We start from the raw sequence: 17,559 nt of genomic DNA, 5'->3' as shown, positions 1-17,559 counted from the left end.
ATTGACTCCCCCGTGATTGATTTGTGCTCGGGGCGTGTGCGGTGCGGTCCTTGGTTGCATTGTGTTCGTTCTGATGAGGCAGCTGTGGGTCCTGTTTCCAGGCTCTGCATCAGTGTTTGTCCTCTGATGGAAGGACAGAGCAGACTGCCAGAGCTTAGTCACCACCGCTCAGAGAGTCTGCTGAAGCTGCACGCTGGCTCCCAGCACGTTGTCACATACAGAGAGAGGAACTGAAACTCAAAAATGTGAAGATTATCCTGATTTAGAACTTCTGCTGTCGTTTAAAACGGTCTGAATAAAAAGATCTGGTGCAAAAATTGGATAAAAAAATATTATTATAAATCTCGGCTGTTGATTTAAACTATTTTAAGTAGACATCCAGGAAGCTTGTGTACTTCATGCACCCTCAAAACAATTAAATCTGCGCTTTACTTGTGACATTTTAAACAATTAACAGCACTGAACTAAGTGGAAACATCACAAGGTCACAGAGGGACGTGTTTTGTTTGTTTCCTGGTGTTGATGAGCAAACAGATGCTGTAAAATGAGACAAGCAGGGCTGTGGGTGCTTGTGTGTGTGCATTTGTGTCTTTGGTCCATTGGCCCATTGATTTATCAGTGTAACCATGGCAACCACTAAATGCATTAGCAGTTAACCTTCTCAGATAACCTAATTAAAGGGAGCCGGACTGCCGACTGTCCTGCAGACCTTATAACGCTGTCAGAGACGATCTGCCTGGGGGGATGTTTTATATTTATAGTTTGCTCTTTTTAATATTTGCATCAAGAGAGAATCGGCCGACCAAAATCATTGATAAAATAAACCATAACCTTGGATCCTTGGATTAATGCTTTTACTACAGTAAAGGTTTTGAATATGAATAGCGGAGGTTGGAACAGGAAGCAAAGCGTCGTCAGCTGAAGTGTGTAAAAATCTAAATCTGCCATAATTACACGGGAAGAGCGCCGACTCAGCCGACTCTTTTGTGCCTTTGTGATTGGCTCACAGATGCTGTTCATGTGTCAGTTTGTCTTCCTCATGACAAAGCTGACACAGGAAGACAATAACACGTCTGTTTGTACTCTGTCATTTTAACAATCGCTGTCAGAGGATTCGACAGGAAGAAAAAAAAACTCGGTAACCCGCCTCTCCAGCTGAAAAGGTCGTCGATTCTTCACTTGTGAACTGATACTAAAGGTTCTGCTGATGTGCCTCTGAGTGTTTGAGCTCGCTGCGGTTTGAAAACTCGATGACAAATTAAAAAAAAGTGACAGTTCGTGGTAGTTAGTGGTTGAAGTCACCTTGCTATCATGTGTGCTAACATGTTGTTAACCTGCCTCACTGTGGCTACCATGGCTAACATGACATCACTGCTGTTTGTTGACAACAATGGGCCGATCTGATCTGCTCAGATGTGGGCAGAGCCAACTAGACTTTGTGATTAACAGTTGTACAGTGCATTGTTTGGACACTACAGTGTTATCTCAGTATAACGGACTGTCTGTCTCTGTAGTTATTTGTGTTCTGGGCTTCAACCACTGAGCTCAACATCGTGATTTAAAAGCTCCTCCACAACAAACCTGGGGTGTGGGTTTGCGGTGGCACTATTGGCATTCATGGCCTGCTTAAAAAGAAACAGTTCTGATTTATCTACTAGATGAACTGCAGGCTGCCAGATGTGTAATGTGGTACCTCTTTTACCGACCAAGTTTGTCACCGCCATCATGAAGATTTACAGTCATCACTGACAGATATCTACTCACAGCCACTGGGCGGACTGATGTTTTGTCTTTTTTTTTTTAAAATTCACTGGTATATAAATATCACTGGTTCCTACAGGCAGGTTAAAATGACAAAGAGCTCTGTCCTTGTCTCAGTCCTTAATCCTGACAACTGTGCTACTGTCTTGCATAAAGTTGCTGGTTCACGGCTCGGATCGGGTTGGATTAAGGATGTTCCAGACGATTAATTGTCCTTATGTTTAAACAGATGTTAAACTTAGAGTTTGGGACAAGTCTGAAAGTAAGAAAACACTCAGAAAACAGTCAAAATTGAGAACAACTTAATCTACAAGGTTAAGCGAAAAGAGCCATTTGAAGTATTTTATCACATTTTTCAGTAACCAAATCGTGCTTTAAATGCACCTGAATAGGTCACACTTTGCACCGTGCATTATAAACACTGCACATTATTCTACAAAACATGATGGCAACTCAGGAAATAAAAGTTATCAAATAAATATTGATTAAAAAGCAGTATTCTTTGGAAATACAAATCTTAAGGAAACATGCCTGATTATTGCAGCTGTATTTTTATTGGGTGAACGCAGTTGCATAAAGTGACAATAATTTTAATAAAAAGTTTAACTGACCAGTGTTTCTGGTGTGGACTAGCAAGGGTGGTAACGTTTAATCAGCTAGCTGACTGATCATTTGCATCCCTAGTTCAGGTAGCTGATCTCATCGTCCATTGTGATGTTTCACTAGCCCCTTTTAGATAGGAGTTGTGCAAATTTGCAGGGAAGCCCAATCAGTCTTTTTTCAGCATTGGCAGTATAAAAACAAAACCGGGGAGTGTGGCAAAATGCCGCCTACCTACTTTTGTTTATACAGAATGTGCCTTTTTCGGGGCAATGGGGGGCGTGAGCAAGTAACAAAACGTGTAGCTCAGCATGTGACGTAAACAGTGGCGTGGGAGGGAAGCCGCGGCTGGTCAGTCCTTCGGCGATTCTCTCGTAAGTCGGCCCGTTCTTCACCGACCCCGTCATCTGCCAGTTAATGGTCTCTTCGTTTGCGAGGACAAGGAAGCTGCGCAATTCTTTGTCTCCCCAGTTGCTCATCTTTACAGTGTCTGTCAGGTTTGCGTTTCCCTCTTGCTACTAGCTGCTCGCTAATTCCTGCTATCAGCTGTTTCCTCTTTATCCACTGCCAGTGGGTTGCATGAGCGGCGTCATCAACAGCTCCTCCTGTTGCGGAGGCGTGCCTCAGTCTGTTTAAACTGAAAAGGTTCCGCCAATATGACTACCCTACGAGGTGGGAAATTGGGCACCTTGGATCAACTCGCCAATCCGGCTCTGTGTGTCTAAACGCTCGCAGCTTGTCAGTAAAATGGCCCAACATTCGTGGAAAATCAGGCAGTGTAAAAGGGGCTTACGTGGACATTTTCGTATGCCAAGTCAGGAGGCAAATTTGCGAATCATAGGATAGTGAAGGAGTCACCCACCTTACTCTCCTTATGAGAGACAGAGTAAGCGGGTAATTCCTTTGCTATCCTAGGATTCACAAATTCACATTCAGTGGACATCGCCCATCCCTACTCTGGTAGCACAAACGGTCGCAGCACAATCAGGGATTATTTTCTTTTCCAAGGTTTTTCTGTTGCTGTGGCTGTTTGTTGTTTGTCACTGATATACCGCCCCCACTGCTCATTGGATTGTTGGCATATAATGGACGCGTCGTGTTACATTTTAATGACGCACACAACCAACCCTCTGAAGGAACACAGGATACCTGGTGTTGCTTTTTGACTGTTACATGAAGATTCCTGTTTTTCGTGGTGTTTCTGATGAATGCCTTTATTCTTCATGAGTCAGACTAGAGCAGGAGCCTCTGCTGAGAAGAGATGAATAAATCAGAACATGCTGAAGATGAATGCATCGCTGCAAATTAATTTGCAGGAGAAGTGTTTTTATGATAAAAATGTGAGCGTGAATTGATAGCTGACATCTGCACTGCGACAGGACGGTAGGGACAGATCCAGCATCTGTTCAGTTCCTTCCTGTTCCTCTCCTGTGCTGAGACTCTGCCGCCGGCTGTGGACAGCAGCGATTTGAGCTCCAGCCCGCCGACGTTGAGCCGCTGTGTTTGATGCTGTTGGAGTTTGATGGTGTCGGGTCAGATAACTGCTGCTGCCCTACATGGCTCTGAGTGGCCTACATAACACTGCAGAAAGGAGGGTGTGATGGATGACTTTCTCATCCAATACACACTCACATGGCCTGAATATACATGGACACCTGTGTGTGTGTGTGTGTGTGTGTGTGTGTGTGTGTGTGTGTGTGTGTTTTCTTTAAGATGCACTCCAGTGAAGGTTGAAGCGACCTTGGACAGAACTGTATGTTATACAGAAGGTTGAAATCTGATGCATCTGTTGGAGACCCTGAAATGGGAGACTCAAGTGGTCGACTGGTCATCGATTTGTTGGCCTGATGGTCGATCTCCAGCTCCTCAGGTCCACGTGTGTCCTTGAGCCAAGATGCTTAAGTTCAAACTGTATATGCAGGAAATGTAGCTCTCTGTATCTCTCTTAGTTTTTTTTCCACATAGAGTTTGAGTCTTTGAACTAGGTTTGGCAGGACGTTCACGTATAACAGTAAACAATCCAAGTCAACCGTCAAAGCTAATGCAGGCTAAGTGTGCTTACGACAGATCAGAAATGTGCAAAAACATTTTTTTTGCCAACGCTCGTTCGGTTAGAAGAGACTCGTTGTGAGAGAAAAGAATATTTATTTGGATGGAAGGTTTGGATGTGAAGAGGAGTGGACTTTTGATGAGCTCATCTTGGGCTTTGGATAAGGTGACTGGAGGTGAATGGGGTGAAGGAGGGTGCGACGATTTAGCCTAAAATGACAGCTGATAGGAGCAGAGAGGAGAACAGATTTAAAGTTTGGCTGAAGGAGATTGTAGCAAAGTTTAATTGGCTAACCAAGAGAGGGAACACCTATGGTCAATTGTTTGGAGGAAGTGGCGGGAGTGGGATAGAGAGAGAGAGAGAGAGAGAATTGTGAAAGTCTTCCTGGTTGAACATAGGCTGAGCTTCTTGTATCAAACAAAAGCCAGAGATTGTATCTTAAGTTTCTATGAGCTGTAAATTCACCACTTCCAAGCAGAAGGCAGAAGATGACGTTATCTCGGGGCCTGACTGGGCAAAGCCTCTCTTCCTCTGGGCAGCTGCCTCTGTCTCACTCAGACTCACCTTGGCTCTGGGTCTGCAGCTGCCTTTACTGGAGAGCAGCTGGAAAGCGAGGAGTGCTCACTCTGCAGCTAAAACAAGGACCAAAACATCCTGAAATCTCAGGCGGCAGAGGGGACAGGGCTACCATAGATGGACACCTTTCTGTACTAATATATCTTAGACCACCAGGCCACAAAGATGGAAACAAAGCCAAGACCACACAACCGAGAAAAAAAAAAAAGGTCTGGAAATAGAGGTATTTGGAATATGTGTGAGCTGATATCTAGTGTTTTCCCACCTGTACAGACTGATACTGATAAAGTAAGAATGTTAGTACATGAAACTTTTCTGGCAAACAGTTTCTATGTGAAGACAATAGCGTGTATAAATCAGAGACTTTGTTCATTTGACGGCTGTAATTTTACTAAAGTGGTGCTCAGAAAACATGATGGATCACTGCTTTGAGCTGAGTCTGTAGCACAGGGTGAACGCAGTCACAGCTGCCTTCATTTTTTTGAAAACGTCTGAAAGGCTTTATGTGTATAAAACCTTTTTTTTTTTAAATCCACATGAGCACTCCTGTGTCTGCTTTTGTTACACCTGAAAATGTGACACTTCAGAACCACGCTGATTTTTTTTTTTCCTTACAAAGTACTGCAAGGTTACTTCTGTGAATCGGACTGTGTAGGTGTGTCTGTGTGCTGTTGTGCAGTTAATGGAGAGGTCAGGGTGAGATCTGTCGCTGCAGAGCAGTGGCAGTAGCAGCAGCAGTGTGCAGGCGGCTCGTCCTGCGTGGGAGTTTGAACGCTGCTCAGGACTCTGCAGGGTTTCTGTTGCCATGGTGCACAATTGATACTTGAATTGTAATAATGTCAAGAACAGTAAAAGTACAGAGGATTGAAGATGCACACACGCTGACAGATGTATGTTTTTCCATCTGTACATGTGACATAACATCTCTGCTGCAGCGTCACTCAGCTCTTTATTTCATACAGCATTTACATGTCGTTGTGGAGAGACTCTGTTTCCTCCTCTTCATTTCAGATGGAAGTCTTTTACTTTTCTCCTTCACAGCTATAGTTTGGTTTATTCAGTCCATCATTGCCTTTAATTTCTGGTCCGTTTCATGTTCACATTGACTTGTTTCAAAGAAGAGCTGTTGGCATGAGGTCACACAGCCTGGCAGCTAACTCAGTGATCCTTTCAGCCTGCATCATCAGCTTTACATGGACCCAAAAAATCACCAGGATGCTCAAAATCCAGTGATTGACAGCAGGTCATGATGCACGTTACTGAAACTGATGTGAGTAACTGATTATGAAAATGAACAGTGTTTTTTAAAGGCCCAGAAACACCGAAGCGATGTCAAAGGCCGACTGTTGCCTCACCTCATGCTCCCTGTTCCTCGGCCAAAAAGTAACCAAACAAAGACGACAGCTAACGGCCAACTAGCATGTACGTTCTGCACCTGTGAGAGAGTCAATAGCTCTCCATGGCAGCAGACGTCTGTAATCTGTGTTTATCATTTAAAAATGGGAAACCAGAAGACCGATTGGACGATTCAAGATGCCAGTTAGCCAGTAAGCACTATTGCAGCTTCCAAATAAGTTCAATAAATAGCCACCCACCGACGCCATAATAGAGATATGATGACCTCACTGTCTTTGGTTTAGGTTTACTCACTGTTTGATGATCCAGGTGCTTCAAATCCATTTCTGCAAACATTTCATAAAGTAAGAATCACTTCGATACACACTTTGTTTCTGCTATTATCTCAGACATTTTGTTTGAGTACCAGAAAGTTGTTGTTTTTTCCTTTTTTAGTTTAAGTTTCATGATTAAATTCACAAAAAACAAAACTTTTTTTTAAGTAGCACAAGTAGGAACAGCAGGACAGTGTCGTCTCTGTTTTTAACACCAGAAACAGGTGATTTATCTTCACTGAACACAATTTATTTAGCAGAGAAAAATTCTTCTCTCCTCCAGATGTTCAGTGTTCATATCTCACTGTTGCTGCTGCAGCGTCTCTTAAGTGCAAACTGTCTCTTTAACGTGGCTTCGGTGTCAGTTAAGTTTTTCTTTCCTCCTGAAGCTCCAGCCGAGAGGCTTTGTGCCTCTGTCGGCAGCTTGACGAGTGGGCTCCGACACAATGCAAGCTGGGACAGCGGTAACCATGGAGATGTGTGGTTTTGACTCGATAATGTCCGTCTTTCATTGTCGACTCAAAGGGAGAGAAGGAGAAAAGATGCAACATAATTCACTGCTGATAATAACTGAATATTTGTGAGAGAAGGTTATGGGACGTTTAGGCTGCAGCTACTTCAGCAAAACTTAAGTAGGACAGTGTTACATTTACCAAACTTAAACACTGTGCTGCTGTTTGTTTTTACACATTAAACATGAATTTCAATTATCTTTCTATAAATAATACTGTACTATAACATTAGGACCAACTCGCTCTGTAATACACAGACATTGATGTTTCTTTCTTTCTTTCTTTAGAAAATTATAAAAAAAAAAATCCCTCAAAAATGTATTTATAATTATATTTTTAAAAAATTATGTGACAGAAAAAATCAATCTTTTTCTCTCCATATGTACTGTACATATTTAGCACTGTTTTTTCTCTGTTTGTTTATTGTTTTTTACTTTTCTTTTTTGCTGTTTTCCGAAATTTTTCTGGTAACGTTCACCAATTTCTTGCAAATTTTCGGGTCATGTTTTTTGTAAAGTTGCTCATTGCCTTGTTCTTGAAAGGAAGAAGTCCAATTTGCTCAGGTTACGGAGGATTAAGGGCATTAAACGAATCAGCTGGAAACATTAAAAATTCAACCACCTCAGACTTTAAACATTAGTTTATTCTAAAGCGGTTTTGGAGATACTAGAATTTTTAACTCTGTTACAGTACCTTGGAAATTATTAATATTTGATACCATTTTCATACCATGTGGAAAATTAACATTGAAAGCATAAAATGTATTTTTTTTTAATTCAAAGATAAATATATTACAGGGCTATAACATGACAACAACAAGTTTTCTTTTCCTGGTTAGTAGCAGAGAACAGCGGAATGATTGCAGTTCAATCAGGAGAGACAGACGAATGAAGTAAAGATAATATTTAATATGAGTGTACAGATTAACAGATGATTTGTGCTGATTAAGATTTAACAGAAGTGCTTTGGTGCTTGGACACCAGAGAGAGATACTTTATGATCAAGGAACATCTGATTGGCAGCAAGATGAATCCCCCCATGGAGTCCAGATACTGGTGGTGGTGGCTGATGACTCTGAGGCTGATGAGGCGGATGAGGTTGATGGATCTGTAAAGACTCGGTGGTGACGGGGAGCCGGCAAAATCCATGGTCATCGTCTATTAATACTTTAGTGTGAAAGCAAAAACTTGTTTCAAAAACTGCTGTGGTTTATGATGCTGACTCTGACACTGTTATTATCATAAACTGCATAGGTATATGTAGAGGCTTGACATGCATAGCAACAGTAACTAAGGGGGTCGGGAGGGTCAGCTGTGGCCCTGTAACATATGTGTTTTATGTGCTGACAGAATGAGAGAAGCAGGGAAATAAAGAGACGTGGCAGTTGACAGCTTTCATCAGAGAGCGAGAGCTTTAATAAGAGCTGATTGTAGTGAAGGATGCTGGGAGGTGAGAGAGGTGGGAGGAAGACGTGGGCGAGAGATGGAGAGGAGAGAAAAGATCCATGTGATGGTGAACGGAAAAAACAGGCTGAAACTGACAGTTTCATTCTCATGTGATATCCAGATTACTTGTCAGTTAGTTGCTTTATCCATAAAATGTTTTTTAAAAAATGTTTGTTTAAATTTTAAGTGACTTTTTCAAATGTATTTTTTTTTATCACAGTCCAAAACTAAATGATTCAGTTTACCATCATGACAAAGGCATGCAGCAAATCCTCTCAAATTAAAACAATTCATCATAAATCAAAACTGTTGCAGATATTAACGTTCGCCAGATGAATTAGTGACTAATCATTTCAGCTTTAAAGTATTATGTTTTAAATGTCACTGGGAGACTGTTAAACACTTCTGAGTGACGCTTTCTCTCCTCTCAGTTTCTCTTCTTTTATACCTCCATCTATCATCCTGTCGTCTCTGTCTCTCTCTATTTCCGTCCTCCCTGTTTTCACCCAGCACCATTACTGTCTCCTCCGTTATCTCTCCATTCTCTCCATCTCTTTCTCTTTCTTTTTTCTATAAATATCCCTCCTGAGGAGTCGCACTTCTTCTGGTTTTACCACACAGGCAGACGCAGTAACAGGTCATTTGCTCCTCTCTCCCCTCCTGTCCCATTTATCTCCACACTCTCGTGCCCTTCGTCTTGTCTGTGCATGATGACATCATGCTTTCAGGTCGAGCGTCGCCTCAAACTTCTGCAGTCCTGCATCTGTATGTGTGGCGACTGCGGACTTTAACTGTGCTGCAGAAAGCAGTCGGTCAACGGAAATTTTGTCTGTATGTCTACAGGTTTTAAACACAGGGCGTATATGAATAGATAGATAAAGTTAAATAGAGTAAATACTGTCATAATAAAGTTAAATAAAATATTGTTAAAATTAAATAAATTAAAGTAGAACCACTGGTGCTTTGATTTTGAAGCACCTGGCTCGTCTCACGCCGGAAGTGTTATTGCTTTAACTGTTAACTTGAAGCTTCTGGACGACAGTTGGATCTTAGCAGTTAGCACAAAGTTAAACTGTTGCTGCGGTGCCTTTAAACATGAGGATTTACTTACTAACAGTGGTCTAGTTCATATATTGATAGTATTTGCAAGTTGCACTGGTGCTCCATGGTAATAAAATGCGACTAAATAGTAGTGGCCTGGAGCCTTGCAGACACAAAACACATGCTTCCTTTGCTCATGCTATCGTTAATCTCATTAAGTTGAACTGTCACTGCAGTACTATTAAATGTGATGATTCATTCACTGTAAGCTGGAAACAAACTTACAGCTCTTCAGTTCATATATTGATAGTATTTGCAAGTCACAGTGGTGCTCCATGGTTGCAAAATGTGACTAAATTGTACTAGTCTGGATCCCTGCAGTTCGCATTCTCACACACTATTGCTAGAGAGACTGATCTGGATCCACGGGTGAGTGTGTGTGACGTATCATGTTTGTGAGGCTTTCGTTAGGTGTGTCTGTGAGAGGGAGAGAACCAAAGCAAGTCTCATGCCAGTGGGTTAAAAAATGGCATGACAATTTATACTTGATGTTTGCGATAGTGATTTTATACATCCCACATGGAACAAGCCACGACACATTGACTATATTCAATATATTAGCCACCCCTAGCCTCAAACATCGGAGATAATGATGTTCTTAGGCAGTATAAGTTACACTGAATCTAAAAATTGTGCACCATGTCATGTGTTTCGAGTTGGTGGTGACCAAAAACAGAGCTATAAGTGAGTGAATATTGGACATACAGTCATCAGTTGGACAAAAAACACCACCCCAGATTGCTGGATTGGTAAATATCAACTAAAACACTATCAGATGTTTTTTTCTTCTGCAGCTTTAAGATATTTATGAAGCAAACGTTTTCTGGTTCCAGCTTCAGCAGTGTGATGATTTGCAGTTTTTCTCTGTTTTATGTCTTTGTTAAGTTAATATCTGTGTGTGTTGGACTGTTGGCCAGAGAAAAAAGTGTACCTGAAGATGCAATATTTAGCTTTGGGGAACTGTGATGGATGTTTTTCAGCATTTACTGACATTTTATTGACCAAACAATGAATCTATTCATAGTAAAAATCAGGGACAGATTAAGTAGCAATAAAAATAATTGATCAGTCAGTGTGTTGGTTTCAGCCGTGATAGAACGCAGAAAGAATCGCTCGTCTCGCTGTCCTGACGTGACACACTTTCTAAAAACTCTGTCTCTCTTTGTCTCTGCGTGTGTTGTCATGACTCCATGGCTGGTGTGTGTGTCTATGTGTCTGTGTGCTTTATCGCTTCTGAATGAGTGCACATTGTGTTAGCTTCACTCTGGCAACACACACACATGCACACACACACACTGTCAGGGTCCCAGTGGCGGCGTATTTTTAGCGTAGCAACACAAGCAGCTCCAGCCTCACTGGTTGTTGAGCTGCAAGTGGGTGGCAGGCAGCACACACACACACACACACACACACACACACACACACACACACACACACACACACACACAGAGGATATCAGTGCGTATCTCTGCGTCTGTTCTGAGAAACAGAGTTTGGCTCTGCAGACTCTCCTCTGATGCAAAACCAATCTCATTGGTTGAGTGAAACATCAGTGGGCGGGGCCAGAGAACACACTGTGACGTGATGCAGACTAGTGCCGATACACAGAGTTTGAATTCGTGGCTGGCAGCAGCAGCAGCAGGCAGTCAGTAAACAGATCTGTCACAACTACAATTCTGCAACTATAATTTTCTGTAGTTGATTGGTCTACTGATTATTGTCTTCAAAACAGAAAACAGAAAATGTCCATCATACTTACATGTCTTGTTTTTATCTGACCAACAGTTCAGAACACTCATATGTTCATTTTTCTTTCATGTGAAGACCAACAATAGCATCAGATCTTCACATTTGAGAAGCTGGATCTGTCAGATATTAAGAATATTTGTATGAAAAAAAAGTTGATTTGCCAAAAGGTTTTCTGTTGATTGAATCATTGTTACAGTTTGAGTAAGTACACGATAAGAACAGATCCTCGTCACAAGTTCTCGGGGACAACTTGCAGTTGTTTTTTTGCTTCCTGGCAGGAGGCATCATGTTTTCATGTTGCCTGTCCCCGTTAGGGACCAAGCAGTGAGGCAACAATGATGCAGGAGTTGTTGACAAAAAAAAGCGTGGGTTTTTATTTACTAGAAAAATGCATGAAAATTTACAAACCAAGAAATGAATAACTAGGCCTATAAAAGAGGTCAACATAACATAATTATGCTCAATATTCTAACTGAACAAGGTGTTGACTTGTCAAAATGACAGGTGAGGGAGCATATATAGTGGCTTGGCCAAACCAAATAATACACAAGGGGAACCAAAATGAACGGCAACCACAACTAAACACAAAGCAAAACTAAATAAACCTAAATCTAAGTAAAAGCAAAGAAACAGATTCTAAATCAAACCCACTGTGTGATGTGAGTTGTTCAGGTATGGTTGACGCAACATCTCAAGGCTTTGACAGAATTTCTTCAAATATGGCACAAACATCCACTAGGCGTTAACTATGATCTGATTATATTTGGTCAGTCAAAGGTCAAGGTCATTATGACCTTTCATCCCTTTCATTTTTGTAAACGTGATATCTCAAGAACACCTCGAGGGAATTCTGTTCAAATTTGGCACAAACATCCACTGGGACTCAAATATGAACCAATTAGATTTTGTCAGTCAAAGGTCAAGGTCATTGTGAGCTTACATCCATCTTGTTTTGGTGAAAGTGATATCTCAGCAATATGTTGAGGGAATTTCTTCAAATTTGGCACAAACATTCACTCAGACTCAAGGATGAACTGATTAGATTTTGATGGTCAAAGGTTACTGTGTCCTCAAAAAAACAAATTTGAAGTCATGGACTTATTATTACAACATTTCGAATAAATATTTCACACAAAAGGATAAACTGATGCCATTTTATATCCAAAAGGTCAAAGGTCAGATTCACTGTCACACCATAATGTTCTGCAATAACACTTCTCTTGTCATTACTTAACTGAAACTGTGCTTATTGTATAGATCTGTGCTGCTGGGTTGAAGATGTGTGTGAAGCATCCATGTTCTAGAATTTGGAGCTTCTTTACAGCAACATTCATGTTTGAAGCATTTGCATCTGTCATGACTTCATATGAGTGTGGGCAGACATGGATGTAAACTCTAATTTGACTGGTTTGCAGAGGCATACAAACACGAGGCAGTATGCTGCCTTTATGTCCATACCACTAAATTACTTGGAACATTTAATTCAGGCGTGTAAATACAGACAGTGCAGGCAGTGTGGTTGTGCTGGGGCCACCTGGAAATACACCCATGTTCAAAAAACTCGCATTCAACCAAGAATGGTGCCATTTTATATATATATATATATATATATATATATATATATATATACACAGTACAGGCCAAAAGTTTGGACACACTTTCTCATTCAATGCGTTTTCTTTATTTTCATGACTATTTACATTGTAGATTCTCACTGAAGGCATCAAAACTATGAATGAACACATGTGGAGTTATGTACTTAACAAAAAAAGGTGAAATAACTGAAAACATGTTTTATATTCTAGTTTCTTCAAAATAGCCACCCTTTGCTCTGATTACTGATTACACTCTTGGCATTCTCTCCATGAGCTTCAAGAGGTAGGGCCCGACATAATAGCAACACTGGGGCCCATTGTAACTACCTTATGCCACTGATTTAATTTATTATGTTTCAGGGATAAGTGTAACTTCTTGAAGTGTTTGTGGTGGAAAACATGGTGGTGAATCTTGATTTCAGATTGACATCAGCTTTTAAAGACTGCTGATGAGATTCAGAGTTCTTTCAGCTGACCATGACATGTTAACGACAGACGGAAACATCTTGAGGCTGAGCTGTGACTGTTTGTCTGTCTGTCTGATGTGAAGTGTCTCTGAGCTGCTGCTGTGGTGTCTTTGTGCCGAGTCATGGTGCCATTTGCTGACTGCAGGATCCAAACAGACTCCTGGTGCTGAGTCGTGCTGCTGACTCTCTTGTTTACCTGCTCTGTTTGTTCCGACTCCTTCAGCGACAGCAAACACGCAGACTGCAGTTTAAAAAGCAGTCGACAAGAAGTGCGTCACACTTTTCACTGAGATCAGCCCATCAACTGCTGCAGAATAAAAAAACACTGATTTAATGATGAAACTGATCAAGAATCGAATTAACCTATAATTTAGAATAAATTGAATGAATATAGATTTATTACAATTTGCTGAGCAACAGAATTATTTAAAAGTGCAACATTTTTTGTACAAAGGTGTGCAAAGGCTTGAAGGAAAATTTAGAGTGGACATTAATTTACAGATTCTTAAATTATTATAATTTATAAGCTCTCTTTCCAGGTCATTTTCTTGTTTGTTTGATTTTAACTTTATTTTTTTTTAACTAATTTTTTTTGCTTTCAATTTTTTCTTTTTACCAATTTCTTGATAATTGTTTGGGTCATGTCTTCTTTCGTTGTTCATTGCCTTCACGTGTTTTTAAAGAAATCAAGCCAATTTGCTCTCAGGTTTCAAATGATTATAATTTCATTAATTTATATTAATAATTGTTTCAACTATCATTTTGAAAGAGCTTTATAGCACAATAGTCTTCAGAAAATTTAAGAATTAAGGTTCTTTTTAGTGGCCATTTCGTACATAATGCTTAGTGGATAGTAGATGTAATGAAGATGTTAGAAAGGGTTAAACAAGACAAAAAGCTGAGTGTCCAGACTTTAATGAGTCCGTCTCATCAGTCTTTCTCTCTCCCTGCAGCACTTCCAGAGTCGCTGCGTGCGGATGAAGCAGCAGAAACCAGTGTATCAGAAAAGCCTTTTAACTCTGCTGTTTTCAGTTTCTGCTTCACCTGCTGTCACCTCTCACTGTGCCTGTATCATTAATGTGGTGTGTGTGTGTAATTATGCATCAGGTTCCACATATGAGTGTAGAATATTAATTAATTGATAACTACAGTGATGATGAAGAGATCTGATGATTTGTTTCCATCATGCAACATCTGATACCTTTACTGCTCAGCTGTTTACTGCTTATTATAATATTTGATAACCTTTCTAACAGAGGTCTTAAGAAAGACTTAAATGGTTCCTAAATGCCTCACAGCTCTGAGGTGTGTGTGTGTGTGTGTGTGTGTGTGTGTGTGTGTGTGTGTTTCTCAGATCTTGCAGTAACATGTTGTGGCCAGACAGAGGCACCATTCTCTCAGTTTACAATTAAACTCAGCAGATGAGGAAAAGGCTGCAACAACCTGCAGCCAATCACAGAGCAGAGTCACATGGTCACATGACACAACAGTGCAGGGCAGGCTGCTGCTGCTCTCTGATACACCTCGTGTTTTCATAGTTTTAGTCATTTCTCTTCAGTTTTACGTTTTAACAGAGTTAAATGTACTGCTTCTGAATCAGTTTAGATGCTTCACATTGAAAACGGTGTAATAACCAGAACAGTCTAAAAGAATAATATTAAAATAATGTAAGCAGACACATGAAAGGACTCAGTGACAATGTATAAACAAAAATAAGAGTTAAAGATAGTTCACCTGCAGAGATTTTCAATCGAAGTCAATAGTTTTTCCATTAAATATATGGAATATGTGTTTATTATTCATGGAATCCCAATTAACCTCTTATAAATTTGAACAGCTACTAAAAAAAGCCCTAAAACACGTTTCACTTTTTACACTTTGACGAGCTATTTGACTCTCTGTGTAGAGCAGTGACTTTCAGACTATTATTTTTTCTATACAGTCACTTACTTTCTTGATTCTGGTCCCGGTCAGTTGTGTTTCCACCAGCAGTTGTCTTTTTCCAGAGAAAATCCTGAAGACCAAAATCCTTCAAAAACCTGTTATGATGTTTCGTCCTGGAAGCTCAAGGCAACGCCAGGTTCTCTCTGATCCCAATTATTAAGACATATAAAGACAGAAATCCACCGTCAGCATTGTTCAGTGTTCTGTTTAGTTCTTCCTGGTATTATAGACGCCATGCAGAATTCATACAGCTGTAGTTAGACTGTATTTAAAGGAAAACTTTGACATTTGTCAGTCTGGACCCTATTTCCCTTTGTAAGTTGATCAAAGAGACTGATGTGAAATCTTGAAATTGGTCCAGTATTGAGAGAGCTGGTAGTGGCTGGCAGCCACAGAACCAGCTGCAATAGAAGCACACGGGGCAACTGAATATCGACACTGTATGTCAATTGAAAGTGGTTATTCTGACACAGAGCGGCTCAGATTGTTTTTATAAGTGTCTGAAGTGTGTCTTTACCTTTCACTTAATCCGGTCTGCTTGTTATTCCCTCGTTAAGCACAAGTCTCTTTCTGAAACATCACAAGATGGAGGGAGTATGATAACCAGAGTTGTTAATAGAAAATGTATTTTAGTGTGATGATTTACCTGATTTCAAATGTGTCTCAGGCATTTGAATTCGATTGCTGCCGTTATTTGTGACGGAATACAATAACTAACATCACTGTCGTCATTCATAGCCAGTAGGTCTCTCCTTGATGTGTAGGAAAGACAAATGTAGTGTATTATAGCAAAGTATAAATCTATTTTTCCACCATGTACACACACTGTGGTAGAGATGGTGTCAAGTTGTGTGTGGAAATTGTGAAGCTGAAGTCATTCTGTGTTCTGTACGTCTGTCATTTGATGATATCTGTCGGCTGCTGCGTGTGGGTTCTCTGTCCAAACTATTTGCTGTGTTTATATAAAATGTAAGATGTATTATGTTGAACCGACACTGACTCCGCCTCTCTGTCTCTGTTTTAATCTCTGCAGGTTTTTGACAACTTCTCGGCCTGCCAGTCAGAGCCGGACTGAGAGTGTGTGCGCGAGTGTGTGAGGGTGTGTGTGTTTGAGGGTCCCGTCGCTAACGGCAGCAGGCGCCAGGTGGAAGGACACGAAGGCAGTGGCATCGGCGGCGGCGGGGGCGGAGTCGCGGCGAGGTCAAGATGACGTCGGTAGCGGCGGAATTCGACCACATGGAGATCCAGCAGCAGTACAGCAGCGATGGCGTCAACAACCGCTGGGACGCCGACGACTGGGACAACGAGAACAGCTCAGCTCGCCTGTTTGAGCGCTCAAGAATCAAAGCCCTCGCAGGTAGGAGGACGGACGAATGAATGAATGAACGTGTGATGGAGTTTTAGCTTTAACTTCAGAGCTTGCTGATGTTGGTTTTGAGCTTTGGAAGGTCAGACTGGTTCTGTTTGTTGTCCTGGCCAAGTTAACGTGATTTGATTATCGATGACTTGACACAAGCCTGAATTTTAAAGTTCTTCAAAGCTGGTGGTTATGTATCTGTAGCTGAGCAGCTGCATCAGGATCAAGACTTTCAGTGATGAACCCCAAACATAAATTTGTTTGTAGACGACTCCTCTCTTTATATCTGTTGTTGAGTCATTTAAACACGTTGTATTGAAATTATTAGGGCTGCCCTTGAATAGTTGACTAAACGATAGTTGACCAGAAAGCTTATTGGTCGACAAGATTTCATTGGTTGCTTAGTCGCAAAAAACAAAGACAAACAAACCAAAAAACGTGAAACTCTATCAGGAACTGCACCCTGTCGAAAAAAAACCCCTATATGACTGGATCATGTGGGAATTTAATTTGAAAGGACAGACACAGGAAGTTTCCACGCTTAGCAGTCAGACAGGAGTCGGGTTAATTTCCAGGGCTGGTACCTGCGGTTATTCCACAGGCTAGTTAATAACATGTCAGGCAGGAAATCCAAAGTGTGGGATCATTTTGAGAAGGTGAAGGACGAACCCAAGGTGATATGTAAACTCATCTTCATTGGTCGACTACAAACATGACGTATCATCTGAAACA

General features: G+C 41.0%; 1 protein-coding gene across 1 annotated transcript in view; it reads left to right on the top strand.

The window, feature by feature from the left end:
* Window positions 1-17,559, top strand: part of LOC125904062 (spectrin beta chain, non-erythrocytic 1) — a 166,887-nt gene that overhangs the window by 39,144 nt on the left and 110,184 nt on the right. The window contains exon 2 of the mRNA XM_049601303.1: window positions 16,504-16,827. Coding sequence (XP_049457260.1) covers window positions 16,677-16,827 — 151 coding nt within the window. The 5' untranslated portion in view covers window positions 16,504-16,676. The remainder of the gene's footprint in view (window positions 1-16,503; window positions 16,828-17,559) is intronic.

Source organism: Epinephelus fuscoguttatus, linkage group LG16 (genome assembly GCF_011397635.1).
Source record: "Epinephelus fuscoguttatus linkage group LG16, E.fuscoguttatus.final_Chr_v1".
Taxonomy (NCBI): domain Eukaryota; kingdom Metazoa; phylum Chordata; class Actinopteri; order Perciformes; family Serranidae; genus Epinephelus; species Epinephelus fuscoguttatus.
Note: the sequence above shows the minus strand (reverse complement) of the source record. Positions and strands in the feature narration are given on the sequence as shown.